At 39.5% G+C, this 15463-nt stretch overlaps 2 protein-coding genes across 14 annotated transcripts in view; one reads left to right on the plus strand and one right to left on the minus strand.

Moving 5' to 3' along the window:
- Positions 1-15463, plus strand: part of KCNC1 (potassium voltage-gated channel subfamily C member 1) — a 124645-nt gene that overhangs the window by 101295 nt on the left and 7887 nt on the right. Inside the window, exons 3-4 of one of the 5 annotated variants that reach the window (XM_023929064.2) lie at positions 1479-1667; positions 3668-4902. The exons of 1 other annotated variant lie outside the window; for it this stretch is intronic. In XM_023929064.2, the coding sequence (XP_023784832.1) occupies positions 1479-1667; positions 3668-3804 (326 nt within the window). In that variant the 3' untranslated portion in view covers positions 3805-4902. Of the gene's footprint in view, positions 1-1478; positions 1668-3667; positions 4903-15463 lie in introns of those variants that run through there. 3 more of the 5 variants (XM_023929065.2, XM_023929063.2, XM_086895345.1) reach the window with 3 other exon arrangements.
- Positions 12616-15463, minus strand: part of SERGEF (secretion regulating guanine nucleotide exchange factor) — a 142194-nt gene continuing 139346 nt past the window's right edge. For 3 of the 9 annotated variants that reach the window (XR_015288619.1, XM_086895352.1, XM_086895346.1), the window contains one exon: positions 12616-14889. Coding sequence is in view for 2 of the 9 variants with exons in the window: in XM_086895352.1 (XP_086751478.1) it covers positions 14723-14889 (167 nt within the window). In the remaining 7 variants the exon portion in view is untranslated. The remainder of the gene's footprint in view (positions 14890-15463) is intronic. The other 6 variants (XM_086895359.1, XM_086895355.1, XR_015288622.1 and 3 more) reach the window with 4 other exon arrangements.

Below are 15463 nucleotides of genomic sequence, written 5' to 3' on the forward strand. Positions count from 1 at the left end.
ATAGAAGAAAAATAAAGGCCTAGAATGGAATTACTGGTGCATGATAGATGCATAGTGTGTGTCACGTACATCTGTGCGTGTGTGTGTGTGTGTATGCAAAGTAACAAACATAATTTGAAAGTGCTTCTACCTTCTACTAATCTGTAGTCCATCAGAGGATCAAAATCATACCTCCAAACCCTACCTAACTGTATTTTATTTTTTTCTCTGGGGCTTGTTTTATTAGTTGGCTTCAAAATAATTGCTAAATAAATGACAATATTATATAGCATTTAGAACAAGCTAGTATGTGAATGTAGAAGGGGAGCTGAAGTCTATCCAGTGAGTTTCTTTCCTTCAAGACTTGCAGGATCACCCATTGCCTTACAGTATCTAGGTAATAAGCATTGTGCAACCGAGGTGTAGGATGCTGCCAGTACCACTCAGTTAACATATCTCAGCATTTGTGGAGCTTCAGAAAGCACATTTTGACTGTTTTTCCTTCCTTTCAACCAAAATACTCATATCGAGCTGTGCCATATTTCGAGTATATTCTCAATACACTAATTTGCACTTTAAAACCCTAAAAAATAAAAAAATAAATCCTACACTAAATAGCACTTTAAATTGTTTTGTAAATGTAAAAACCAGTCACACAGAGAAAACATGATTCTCAGTCTATCCTCATGGGAATGTGTGGAGCAAAATGGGAAAATCTGACAACCTATTTTCATTATTTACAACCAAGAGTAAATTTTACTCCATCTAGTTTCCAAATTTATGGCCTGCTGTAGTGTTTTGTGTATGTAAGTGTCCTGTGCTGGCATTGCAAATACTGTATGTGTTTCAGAGGAGAACATCAGAAAATGGATTGGGTTTTCTTTAAATCCACGTTCTGCTGTCATATTTCCATACGTAACGTACTCTGTGTGTCTACAATGTGTACAGCCATTCTGCATGACTGATACCAGAAATGCTATAAAACCATCTGGGTAAATTTTGGGGAGGGGAAGAGCAGGAATTTCCCCCTCAGTAACACCGCACACAGGTGTAAACCAGCACAAACAGAATATACTCAAATACTAAAACACAACTCTCAGTCCACTGCCTCTCCGGAGCTCTGAGCGACAGTAGGCTCCATGGCAAGCAGGTCATCCATGCACCATCCGATGTCATGTGAAAACATACTCTGATTTCTAACCGCAGTCTTCTGCTCGCAGGACTAGGAACCACTGCACGCCCCTTTCTGAAAGGGCCCCTCAGTGCGGACGTACAGGTGGCTGCTGTCACACCTAATGGGATCACCTTTTGTTTTTCTTCCCACTTAACAGACTTTATTTTATTTTGGTGCAGTGCACATGAACGCAGTGTCTAGGACAGATGTGCTACCTTTTAGAGTGTCGCTATAGAAGTTTTTAGCTGTGAACCCTTAATTTGCAGCTGGAACTCTAATAAACAGTGCATAGTGTTTCAATAGCCTTCTGCTTATATGTTTGAAGATTCGAAACTGAATGGTGAGGTGGCCAAGGCGGCGCTGGCAAACGAAGACTGTCCCCACATAGACCAGGCTATTACGCCTGATGAGGGCCTGCCCTTTACCCGCTCTGGCACTCGGGAGAGATATGGACCCTGCTTCCTCTTATCAACCGGGGAATATCCCTGCCCGCCTGATGGAGGAATAAGAAAGGGTATGTAGCTGGGGCCCTGTAACCACGTAGCTAGCAACCGGTTTAAATAACTAAGAGAAAGTCAGCTTAGCTGTGGCACGCGATTAGTGCGCTTGCTGTAGAGATGCACGTTTGGGCTGGAAACCACCACCTGATGTCTGCATTTGGAGTTTCTAACCTATTTGTTTCAGAAAGAAAAGCCTAAGGAGCTGTAACTACCCTGTGCAGCTATGCTAGGCAGTCGAGTCTTCCACCCCAGCCGGTGCAGGAAGCTTTAGTGGAGGATGCTCTACTATGTCCTTAACTTAGCCCATCCCATCCCCGAAGGAGAGATCAATTAACGTATCATAGCAATGAAAGCTTGCCACTTGGGAAGCTCACAGAGCTTACCAGACTCTGAGGAGCACAGATTTGGAGGTGGCAGACAGGAGAGATAAAACACAAAAGCAAAACATACTTAAGAAAATAAGAAATTATTATTTAGTGACTTAACAGAGCACTAAAACAAAATATTTGGATATTCATAGCTGGTTAGTTCAATAGAGAAAGAAAAGTATGGACATCTGTTGGCACAGGTGGTCTTAAAATTAGAAAATAATCCACCTAAAGTCCTTTCATAAATAAATCATTATTAGTTAGTTTCTCAGACTTCTGACAGGTACAAATCTCTCAGAAGTAACTGCATTTTAGTTTGCTAATGGTCGGAATAATCTATTTAGCAACAGAAATAAAATCAGATTTAAAAAGCTTTCCCTTCTTAAAAGAGACTGTTTTGCTTAAATAATTTAATATGAGGCAACCATACAAACCCAAAATTAGAGCTACATCTATATGCATCAAAGTTGATAAGGAATGGAAAAACTGGAATAGAACTCACTCTCTTCAAATCAGTGTTTACCACTGGTGTGCTGTATATAGTATAAGATAGAGTCAATATTTTAAAACTGCAAAGATTGTATGACATAACCATACACTGAGTATGGAATATAGAATTCCCATGTGCCATTGTATGATGGGCAATAGTTACAGTAAATGCCGGTTATAGATAGTGTATGTATTTATAAGTCTAAAGCTTATCATCAACAAAGATATAGTAGGACCACAAGACTTTCATATGAAAGTATATCCTCTAAAATTTACCTTTGTAGCAAAGCGTTTTACTTGATTCTGTATTGGATAAGCATTGGCCGTGTTCATTCAGCCTGGGCGAGTTCAGGTGGTTCCAGTGGATCAGGGGAACACTCCAAATGGCACATCCTTTGGGATGGGGAATGTATGGTTTTCACGATGCACTGCAACCTCCTCTCGTTCCTGAATGAAACAGAGGCTGGTTGGCTAAAGAGTAATATATGTCAGCATATTGTTGGCCTGTTTGAAACATGTTGAGAGCATCTTAATTGTTGTTCCAACAGAATTTCATCCATAGTTTGTGCAACTCTCTGTACACTTGCTGAGCTGTTTACGTGCATGCCTGAAGAAGAAAGGGGGGAGGGAGGGAGGGAAACTGAATGCATGTGATTTTGTTTTCTTTCTTTTTATTTTCTTCTTTTTTTTTTAACGCTGAGAACAAAGGAGTAGTATCTCTATAGCAACACATTCAATTCTATGGATTTTGCTGCCTTGTCCCCCTCCTGCCCCACAAAGCTACCACAAACCTTAATTTTGCCTGAGGTCACAATGCATGAAGTGGAAGGGAGAGGTATGTGTGAGTGTATGACAGAGACATAGAAAATCCCTCCCACTGACTCTTCTTTTTTTTAGGGTACAACCATGTTGCTGCCTGTAGGATCAATTACATAGCCTGACCATCTTGAGAAATGATGATTTTTATTTTTTTTTAATGTATATATTTTAAACTTTTTCTGTATTTCAACGGCCTTCTGAGTCATGTTGCAAGCGATACTACTCTCGGCATGTCCGTGCATGCAGATGCTATTGAACTGGCTACAATGTTGACCTCATTCTTAGTCCATTCTGTCATTGATCCAATGCTGTACTTTGCATTTTTCTTTTAAATGAAGGTTACGAAATGTCACGGAGCCTTAACAGCATAGCTGGCATAAGTGGAAAAGCGATAGGATTATCCTCAGTGTCTGCGCCCTACAGCTCTCCTAGCCCAGTGAGACGTTCTTGGTCTCCCATCCCATCTATTTTGTAGCATGGATCAGTAGCAGAGAATGGTCTAAAAAGCTTTACTTTCAATTAGCCTATGCGATGTTGCATATAGTCCAGGTGACTAAGTCTGAAGATGCAATGTCTCACAGTAGCACCTGCTGCAAACGGTGTTACTTCTGATGCTTAGGTGACAACACTCCTAAATAGCACTCAGATGACAATAGGCAGGCATTGGCGTAGTACTGGTGGGCCATACGTGCTGCATGGTATCAGTACATAGGATGAAGGGTAGATGCACCAGATGGCTTCCTTCCTGGTGCATCCTGCTAGTATATGCTTATTGTGGCTAATGGTGGATCTACTGGCTCTGTATGGAATGGGTTAGGCGTTTAGTCGATGCTGAAACATGCCAACGATGGAAGATTTTGCTTTTCTCAGGATATTTTTGAGCCATAGGAACCCTGCAGGAGTTTGAGCAAACAAGCACAGTAGGATGAAACTTTGCATGGGCACCTATTTTAAGCTGAAAGCAATACTCAGACACACTGTAGAGAGGTCTCAGTCTGGCTGACTGCATGGAAAAAAAATCCTGTTGAAGAAGAATATGGCTGCCTCTGCATGTAGCTATTTCACCTTTTCCTACTTCCTTTAACACTAAGATGCCGAGCTTGATGTGAAAAGCGCAGGGAAGAAGCTCAAGTACTGATTGTATTCTTTACATGCAGATCTTTGCAAAGAAAGTCCAGTCATTGCTAAATATATGCCAACAGAGGCAGTCAGAGTGACCTGACAAGGCAAGATGGAGATGAACATTGATGGCTAATAAACATCTCTGTGGAACTGTGCAGGCATAGAAGACCTTCTCATTTGGACAAAGTTAACTCGCTCCATGCAGGTTTTATGGATGATTCTTCGTGGTTCTGGAGTTGTACTAGAGATGCAGGCTTTTTCTACGGCCAAAATGTAACAAAACTGTAGAAGATTTTTTTTTTTTAATCTATTTTTTTGTTCCATAGCATGACTTGCATGAAGACAAAAATGAAAATGAAAAAAAAAAACAACAAAACAACAAAACAACACACACACGAGAAACACTGCAAATGTATGATTAAGGAAAAAGAAAAAAAAAAAAAAAAGCAAAGTTATATATTTTCTTTCAAAGCTCTTTACTTTTACATACATCGTTGTAGCCAAAATGTAAAACATTATAAAACTGTACATTTCTTTGCTATGGATCGCTTCTTTTTGTATACAAGATACAGAGTAATGGTTTTAAAAAGTGCAATCAGGCAGTCATCGGTCATATTGACCACGCCTTCACAGTTCATCACACCGACATGGAAATCAAGAACTTTTAATCCAACTAGAAGTGTATAAAAATAAGAAAAACTTTTTCCTGTCTGTTTTTGTTGGCATGCTTGTGACACATGGGACCTTCCTTCGGACCTGACAGTAACAGCTGGTTAATTTTCCAGCTCTGGTTATGTTGTATTTTATTGATGTATAGATCCAACGTAAAGACCCTTCATAAATTGTTCATATTAAGCAATCAGTATGAATTTTAAACAAAAGAGGTGTTATTTTAAAACTGGGACTTATAGTACAAAATCAGGAAAATACTCAAGTATAAATGGTCTCAAAGTTTAAGAAACAAGACAACAGCATTGTATGCAATTTAGTACTGAGTAAAATGCATGCACAATGTTATGCAAAACAATTCTAGCATGAAAATAAATTTTGTATCATGGTTTCAGTGCCTGCTGTATAGTGTAAAGGGGAATCCTTTTCTGAAGCAATCAGGGGTTTCCAGAGACTCGCTTCTAAAATCTTGAATAAATACAGTGTTCTCAACAGAAATGTAGGAGAAAAGCTTGGTATTGCTTTGGTTCTACAATGCTAATTTTGGTTAGTAGATAATAAATGAAGCCTGCAAACACTTGATACAACCGATGTCTAAAGAATTCACACCATTAGTAATTTTACAAGGGAAGATTAAAAACCCCTATAATGATCTAGGTATCTTCCTTTTCCCTCCCCAACATTAATAAATGTTTGTCTTTTTAGCTGATTAAATGAATTCAGTTTTTCTTACTTCTTTGGGCCCCGTCCTTCACTTGTTCTTCACTGAGCTGCACCAGTCCCCCTGATATGAAACTGAAGGAGATCCAGGTGTCTGAGTCACACTTGATTTGCCACACAAAACATGCACCCAATAAGAACTGAGAAACACAATGGGATTAAGTTTCATTTTAGATGCTACAAATGACAACTATGGACTATGTGCCACTGGCATTCTAGTTGCCTTTTTGGTAAAGTACTTCTGTAAAGGAAGGATACACACCTTTATCCTCATGCGAAGAACTTCAAAAGAGCTGGCAATCTTCTAGGCAAGCTACAGCATCTGCAACTGCTGATGGGAATGGAAATGTAAAGGAATAGTATTCTTACAGTCTGGAGGAAGTAGGGACTAAACCCAAAAAAACCTCAGAAGAAACTCTCATGGCTCTGGTAAGTGCTAAATTATACACAAAAAAAATCCCAACTGCAGCTGGACCTTGTTGTCACAAAACTCTACTCCAAAAGAAAAACAAGGAAGACCTCAAGCTGTGTTTTAGGAATAGAGGAAAGGCTGATAACCTGAATTTGTACATAATTAGAGAACTCCTTTGTAGTCCTTCATACAGCATTATGTACTTGATTTCGGCTTTAGTGTCTCCCAAAAGCTGTTTTTCTCACAATGTTTCTATCCCATCATTCTCAGAAGATAAATTTCTTACCTCCAGAGGTAAGATCCAGATTCATCCAGGATTTCCTTAATGAACAATTTTTCCTTTCATAACGCATTAAGAATCCAGAAATAGATTTATCTGCTGCATTTCTTATTTAACACTGACTCAAGGGCCCAGTGCAAATTCTCCATCACCAAAAGGAATACCAACAATTCAGATCTGTAAATCCCATGTAGGTCTTCGCCCTCCACTGCACTTTTCTTATATCTGAGCCTTTGAGAACAGGCTGGGTACAACCGTCTTTCTGTGCTACTTTTTTACATTCCCCATTCTCATTTTCATTTAGAATCTCCTCTCTGTTCAATCTGATTTGAGGTAACCATGTCTTCTGGGTGACTTCTATAAACCCTTCAGAAACAGAACCACACTTCCCATCCACTGCCCTTCAGGAGTTGCTCAAAAACTTAAGATCTGTTTGACCCCCAGAGTTCCCTTTGCACCACAGTGGCAGGACTGACAACACATGGTGAGAGGGAAACAAGAAAAATGGAAAATCTCAGAAGCTGTTGCACTGAATCCTAAGAGAAATTTACTACGTCCTCTCTGCTGCCTTGCAGTTAAGGAGCTTTTGCTTGGGTATTATGATTAAAACATTAATTCCTTCAAGCCTGCCCCCTCTCCCTACAGGAGGTACATATCTTTATTAAAGCATTGAAACTATACATGTGGGTAGATTCTGACTTCAGGCGTTCAGTAATGCCACCAGCTACTTCTGACTTCACACTGTTGTAAGTAAGAGCAGAAGTTTTGCAGTTCAGTGACACTCTGCCTGTTTCCTGCTGGAAACAAACATCTGTGTTAACTCCTCTGTAAGCTCAGCTTTCAGCAGAGTTCCCAGCTCTAAAACCCAGTGCTGACCCTTCAACTGAACCCATTGGCAATTAGTGGCTTATGACTTGCTAACATTTAAAGCACAGATCAACCACACCTTCTACATATACAGCTTTTCCTCTGACTGCATGAAAACACTCATTTTTTCTGGACCAACCTGATGTGTCTACACAATTGCAATTTCAGACAGAAGAAATTTCTGAGAAGAGGTTTTCTGCTTTCTCACTCCAACAAAAAAAAAAAAAAAACCAAAACAAAAAAAAAGAAACCCTAGCTAAAACCACTGTGATAATAGTCAAGTGCAGCAGTCATTAATCTGGATAAAGTGATTTTTCATGTAAATTGCCTCCTCTCTCCCTAAAGTTTCAGGGCCAAAAAGAAAATACATCACTGAAACAAATGTCTGCTAGGACAAATGAGCTGACTGAAATACAGAAGAGAGCAAGCAGGGCTAAGGCAAGAGCATTCAAAAAGGAGCTGAGCACAGAGCTGCTTACAAAAAAGATATCCTGAAGACATTACCCTGTCAGTTTGCATATCCCTTTCATAGTTTCAAAACAAGGCAGCCTACTTCTCTGCTTTCCATATATATATCCTGGAAGGAACTTTGCCTCTGAGCTCACACACAAACTACCTTCACTTCATGAAAACCTGGTTAAGTTATGCAGGTTATTTTTAAGTCACTCACTTACTTGAGTTTGGGCATTAAATACCTGTCTGTTCAGGACTTCCAAAGCCTCTGCATTCATCTAGAACTGTAAGTGCCAAATTTTTCTCCTGGGGAAATACAAATGATCATTCACAATCAAGAACAATATTTGAATTAAAATTGAACTGAACGTTTAAAAACAGGGTCAGAACTGCATCTCTTGACTTTCTTTATCTGACAAAGCAAATGCTATAACGAGGTACCTTCTTTCCTGCATCAGCCTGGCAAAGCCAGGTTTTCAATTCTCAGCGTTCACTTGAACATTTAAAAAACTTCATGCAACTGCATAGGTCCAAATATCTCCAGGTACCAAAAATTAAAAGCACGTGCCTCAAGGCTTCCCTCTTTTTTTCCCTGTTGAACAAGCTAAAGATTCCTTGAGCAGCAAAAGGCAAAATGTTGCATTTGTGTTAGCTCAGCTGTCACTCTGAGGTGCCTGCAGTGCCTCTGGACTCGAAGGGCTTAGCAGGGATGACACAGCCTGTGCAGAGGCTGCTGACTGTGAGTCACACCAGCACAACAGCAGACAAGGCTTAAGCCCAGGGAAAGCAGCTCAGCGGGGCCACGCTTTGCTGGGGTGGTGTCAGTGCAAGTGGGTGACTGGAGAAAAGGCATCAGTAGCTCAGGAGGTGGGAAATGAGAAGGACACAGGATGAGTTTGGAAAATGGGTTATGCAAGCAGGAGAAATGGAATCAGCAATCAGCAGTGAGTGGGAAAGAAGAACAAGGAGAGAGCAAAAGAGTGGCAGTGAGATTTGCCCAAAATAATCATCAGGAACCACTAGTCTACAAGGTAGAGCCTTGGCCTGGGACTCAGGAAATGGGAATTTTATCCTTGACTCCTCTGTGGACATGCTAGGTTACCTTGGTTGGGCCAATTAAATTTTTTGTGCGTCAGCTTCTATTTCTGTGACATTATCCTCTTTTTAAAGTGTTCTGATGTCAAAAGAGGAAAAACCATATTTAAGAAGGAATATTTATTATAATCTATCTACTCAGAACTAAGGCACCAGAGGAGAGAAGTGTCTCTTCATTATTTAAAAGATGCCATATTTCCTTCTCTTCAGAAGAACACAATGCCCCTGTAGGAATCCCTTTTCTTTTGTATTTTAAAGCAGAGGATTATTATGGAAAATGATTAAGCACCCACACAGTTAAAATGACAGAACATTTTCATTACTGATTGGCAACTCCTCTGCTGCCCTAATTTAGGTACCACATGCCTTCATGCATTCAAATCAGTAAAAACAAAACAAAAGCTAAACTCACTTGACATTTGCAGCCAAAAACTGAAGTCATGTCAGAACATAAAAAATCTCCCAATTTTTGGGCTCGTTTCTAAATACAAAGAAAAAGTAAAAACATAGTCTGCTAGCAATGAATTCTGAAATTCCACTTACAAAGTCTCGACCCCAAGATCTGAAGACAGAACTCCTACCCAAGACTGCATAGTATCTGGATAATCAGGTGGTCTACAGGCAAAGCAGCCTGAGAACAGATGAGGAAGTTGGAAATGAATGGAGAGAGAGGCTAGCCAACACGGGAATTTGACTTACACTCCACCCCCTACCAACCTGCAAACCTGCATCTGGAAATGAGACAAAATCCAACATGTCACAAAATAAAAACTCCAGAGAAAATTCTGAAAAACGAATGTCACCCTTGAATTTTCTCATCCTTCAGCCAGCTTTTATTCGTAAAGAACTACTTTGTTGTTCTTGTTTCCAATCAAGATGAAGAATGTGTTCTCCCAATACTCTAAATTTATGCTTCCTCACTCTCCCACAAGGAAACACGTGGTTCATCCAGGCCATGATTCAAATACAGAGACTATTTTCACTGCTGTTTTCAGTCATTCTATTTTGATGTTTTACAGAGGCACTGATGAGTAAAAACTGCTGCTGCATTAAAAACAGGTGAATGCTGAGACAACCAACCGATGAACCTGAATGAAATGCACAAACAGCTCAAGAATGTGCCTTCAGTCCTTGAACATCCAAATGGGTTACAAAATAACAATGGCTTTACACATGCAGTTCCTCCGAATTAACTTCAAAGGAACACATGATACAGACCTACATCTCCTGTTATATTCACCCAGGAGAAGGACACTTCCATTAAAGCAAAGCATTTAAATTCAAGGCTATTATTTCTAACATGGAGCAAAACATGCAAGATCAGCATTTACTGGGAAATAAGAACAGCACAAAAGCTAAAGGGAAAGAACAAACCACATACTACCTCTTTTTTGCTTGTGTATCAAGATATTGATATGTAAAAATTTAAAGTGGCCAATTATTTTTGTGTCAGCTGGAGTTGTCAGCAAATTCCATGTATTTTCTACCGTGCGCATTTTAAACCACAATCAAAACCACACAAGATGTGTCTCTACCCCAGGCTGTATCCATTCCAAGGCCCTGGAATTTTTAGCTAATATTAAATGGCATAAGCAGAACTCAAATACTGATAAAAAGTTCTGGAGTCCTTTTCAATAAAGTACCTAGTTAAAAGAAAAAGCTCAACACTTACCATGCACCATAAAAATATCAAAATTGCTCAGAGTAACCAAGATCTGTTATCATCTTGATTTCTAACACAGGGGAAAAGGAACTGGAAGTCCCAAAATTATTTAAGTCTTGTTTCAATCAGAGCCAGAGTTCACTGAATCAAATGGATAAATAGTAAGTACTTGGTTAAATGCTGGACTAGATTAGAGGCCTGATCAAAATATTTCTGAGCCTGCAAGGTGAAGACAGATGTTGCTGTTTTGGCTGAGGAGAAGTGTAAACTTCAAGCTGTGCTATGAATGAGAAGAAACCTAAACATTGCAGGTCAACAACTCACATTATTATAAATAAACAGTGGAAGAGGGAGAACAATAATATCCATGAAACAGAATAATTTGTCTCTCATCTCACTCCCACCACACCGGCAGGCAGGAATGCTGCTATGCCGTGAGATTATTCAGTCCTGAGGAGTTGTATCTTGGCTCTGTCCTCCCCCTCCTTTTCCCAGTCTGTATCAGGCTCTCTATTGCCATTCATGTAAATATTTTTCCATGGCCACCTTTCTCTTGTACATTCAAACCAATCTCCTTCATCAGTTGTCCCTCCCCATCTCTTAAGTCTCACAACTCAAAACATGCCATAAAAAGCACAATCAAATCACCTTCTCCCACCTGCCCCACAAATTCTCTGTGCTGAAAACATGTAGCTGAGCAAAAGCTCCTGACACTCATTTAGAAGTGACCTTTGTGATGATTGCAGATGGCAAGAGTAGTCAAACACCTAAAGGACTGCCAACATGCAGATAGAGAACTCAGTGTTGTGTAAGAAGAGGTGACTGGGCAAACCATCTTCCATCTTTCAAATGAACACACTTCAAATACAGGGCCTGGCATGCTGAGCATAAAAGCATCAAGTAACTCAGAATGCCACACCAAGTCAAATTCCATCAGTGACCACAAAGTGGCCCAGACAAATCCCCCAAGAGACAGAGACTTCTGACACAACACACACATCATCCTACCAACATCCTTTGAAATGGAGCAGGAGTGTCTTGCACAGGTGCACGTGGAGGCTGCGTGAGTAACAACTGCAGATCTCTTAGGACTTCAGATAACAGAAAGGCACACAAGAGCTTTCTTCTCCTTCTCCCCCTCCACCCAAAGGCCTGAAAGTTCTCAGAACTGAAGGTCAACTGTTCACAACTTGTTCTCCCTCATGAATGTCAGCTCACTGGCAGGTTTGCTTATCTTCAGAAAACAGGAGGGGAGAGCAGCTGCACAGACACTTGCTTAACTTGTTCCAGTGTCTTTTTGTAAATACATACATATATATATAATAAACTTTGCCAGTTTATTCCCACTTGAGCCTGAATGTTTATTTAACAGGCTTCTTGCTTTGTTTATCACAGAAGACCTGTTAAAGAACTCTATGAAGCACAGCATACTGGGTCTGCATTTTGCCTTGCAGAGACTGACCTTCTCCGTGAGGATTATCAATAGCCAACAGCCATAAACTCTTAACATCAGCATGGAAACTTGTCTTCTTCCACTTGATTAGGAACTTTTCACTGTGTGTTCCCTTCCTCACAGAGACAGCCATAGCTGATTCTGTACAGTGCTTTATTCTGCAAACAAAGCCACTGACATACAAAACAGGGCATTCACACCTAAAAGAATGAGCACCAACTTGGTTTTGACATTCAGCCATGTACCTTCTACAATGAATTCTATTCACTCTGTACTACAGCAGCACCTAGAAGCCCTGACTGATGACAAAGCACTCACTACGTCAAGAAAAGTCATTACTTCCCAAAGTCTTCAACCTACATAGGCACAACAAAGGAGAGAAAAAACACAGTTCTTGCCTTTCAAAGATGAAGATCAGATGCAGATATGAAACACCATATCAAGACCAGGAACAAACTGACATACTCCTTTCTTTCTTCACCTTATCATCCAAAATCATTCTTTGTGTTCCAAAAGTGTGTTCGTGTTACAGGCGTGAAAAATTGAAAACCATTTCAAATATGCAATTCACATTTATTTGTTACATAATTTGTTGGACTCCTCTGCAATGAACTGCAGCAACAGCACACACAGTCAAAATATGTCCAGTCCAGTAAACCTCATGTAAGGCACATATTGGCTGTGATTAATCAAGGAACAGACTTATTTAGAGGAGATGATTACTGAAGCAAGAGAACACGTTTATTTGGTACACAGATTTTGCAGAGATCACAACAGAAATCTCAGGCAGGACTGTCAAAGAAAGCACGAGAAACTGTTCAGTGCATAGAATAGAGAAGCTTTGGTATCCAGAAAGTGGCATTTAGAACAGTCAATAAATATCAACTTATATAATTAAAAGTGCAAGAAGTCACAGCCTGGAATTCTTCATTGCCATAAAGAACCACAGCTAACACATGGAATAAAAAAAACCATTTTACAATAGAAAGCTTAATTCTACATATTTTGCAGAGTACTCATTTGATCATTCTTTTAGTATCTGTAATAGTTAAAATCAGCTTCGTAGTCTACTCAATTTTCTCATATATTGAATAGAAAAATAAAATATTCTTGAAAGTGAAGCCAAGAACTATAACTGTTGTAAAACCAAAGTGAAAAAACCCATGTAGACCCATATTATCATATTATTTCTTCCCCTTCATGTGTAAGCTGATACATCATTAGGTCTTCATGTCCTATTTCCTAAGAACCTTTCTCTGAGCATTTTATAATTCTGTAATGCTTCTTCCCTGGCAAGCCTACTTTAAAAATTAAACCACTGTTTAGCAACAGTAGGTCTCATTAAAAGGTGCATTTACTACACAGTAGAATCCTCTATATTTAGAACTTGAAATATGTTGAATACCAGAGCAAATATAAGTATTGTGAGTGGTAAACATCCAGTTTAATGGCATCCACTGTATTTGTATGGAAAAAAATAGTTTTATAAATAGCTTCCAAAATTTTGCTCAACATAGGCAGCTAGTAAAAATTATATTATTAGCTAATAATATCCAAAGGCATCTCATTTCACACTTTTTCCTTTCTCCTATCAAAACACATGATAGGCCTATGCTCTCTGCCAAGCCCCCACCTGGAACAAGTACTGTGGGCATGCTGTGAACAGCAACTCAGTTGGGCTGCAAAACAGAAGAGAACCTGAAATTACCGGGAGCACTCTGCTCTACCTTTTAGGCTGGAGAACTACTAAAATCTTCCTGGTTAGATTTTAATGTCTTCCTATTCCAAAGCAGATAAAAACACAGAAGCTACATTGGCTCAAGCTGTCCTCAACAGCTAGAACTGATTTATGCCTTTTGATAAGAACTTTTTGATTGTTTCTAAGAGCTCTTAGAAGTTTTCCTTCCCTGAGCAGTAGCTTCCAAAACTTCAGGTCTGGTTTGCAAGTTAATGATAATTCATGCAGATCTGCATCCCTATAAATCTATAATAAACTGATGTCTGGCACAGAACATAATCCATGAAAAATACTGCTCCTTTCACAGTTTAATCGACAAAGCTAGTTCAAAAGGGCCTCATTTTCCTCTTTTGCCAGCCTTCTAAATTACATTGCTTTTTTTTTTTCCTTTTAATCTTAATCTTCTGTTTAAAATGTGTGTATGCATCTAGTCATGTTCACTGGCATTTCTTTCTGACACAAACAATTTTCTGAGCTGCTGGGCGCTCACAACCACAGTAGAAGTTGGCAGGTACAACATATCATGATGTAAAGACACAATAACAGAAACTACCTTCTCAGACCATATCTTCAGACTGAACTTATACACCAATAAGCTGTTAACCAGTTGGTTTCTTCCTCAACGACGTCTCAGAAGAACAAGAAAATGTAAATCCGTTTTCAGTTGTATTCCATCAAATCAGAATGTCTGTAATTCTATCTGTGGGTAAGAAAGTCAATTCCTGTGGCAAGAACCCAGGAAACAATTTTTTAAATATTACAGCTTTTCAAGCATAGTCATTCCTTTTGGATTTAGGAAAAATATCTGCAGTTTCCAGCTTCTGTGTTAATCATGGGCAGTTCTCCTGTAGCACCTCTGAGCTACACAATCCAAAGATGTCCATCCACATACATGATGTTATGATTCCAGGTGTGCTGGGTCTAGTGAGGAATTTGACAGAGGGCCATGGAGTGTCCTGCCCCACATCCAATTAAGATCTGTTTTGTACTGCCAAGAGCTTCGACTGGCTTTGGGACATGAACATTTGTTTCTGTGCCATCACCACACATGCCATGTTCATTCCATCCCCAAGAGAAGCACTGGCCACCTGAAAGAGAGGACAGAAAATACAGAATAAAGGCCACAGAAACACAACAGCTTTGCTTAGTTTTGAGAAGCAGATTTATCGAGTCATTTTCTCTTTAGGTTCTAAGAAATTCTGCTAAGGTGGGAAAAATGTTCTGGTTTTCTGGAAAATGTAAATAAACCCAAATGACTGATTCTCCATCCTGTTCCATATTGTTAGCAACAGAAGTGAGATCAAAATAACAATTTAAAATCACTTAGTAAATACATAGTTCAGTATTTATGTGGAGCCCACAGAAATCTCTCTTCATTTTAAGAGCCCTCCCTGAAATGATGCAGAATCTCTGTCTTTCAAGTTTCCCCTAGTAAGCAGAAGTATGATAAATCAGGAGCAGTGACTTGATTCATTCACAGCATGATCTGCAGGACTGGGGAACACAGAGCCACAGTTCAGCCAAATTGCATTTCATTTCTAGCTTCAAGTTCACATGTCACCTTTCTCCTTTAAATACAAGTCTTCAACAGCCTGCTCTATTCTTAATCATCCTACCTCTTCTGCTTGCTTTGACATCATTTCACTTCTTTTATTATTCTTA

Source organism: Cyanistes caeruleus, chromosome 6, assembly GCF_971803275.1.
Source record: "Cyanistes caeruleus chromosome 6, bCyaCae1.hap1.1, whole genome shotgun sequence".
NCBI lineage: Eukaryota > Metazoa > Chordata > Aves > Passeriformes > Paridae > Cyanistes > Cyanistes caeruleus.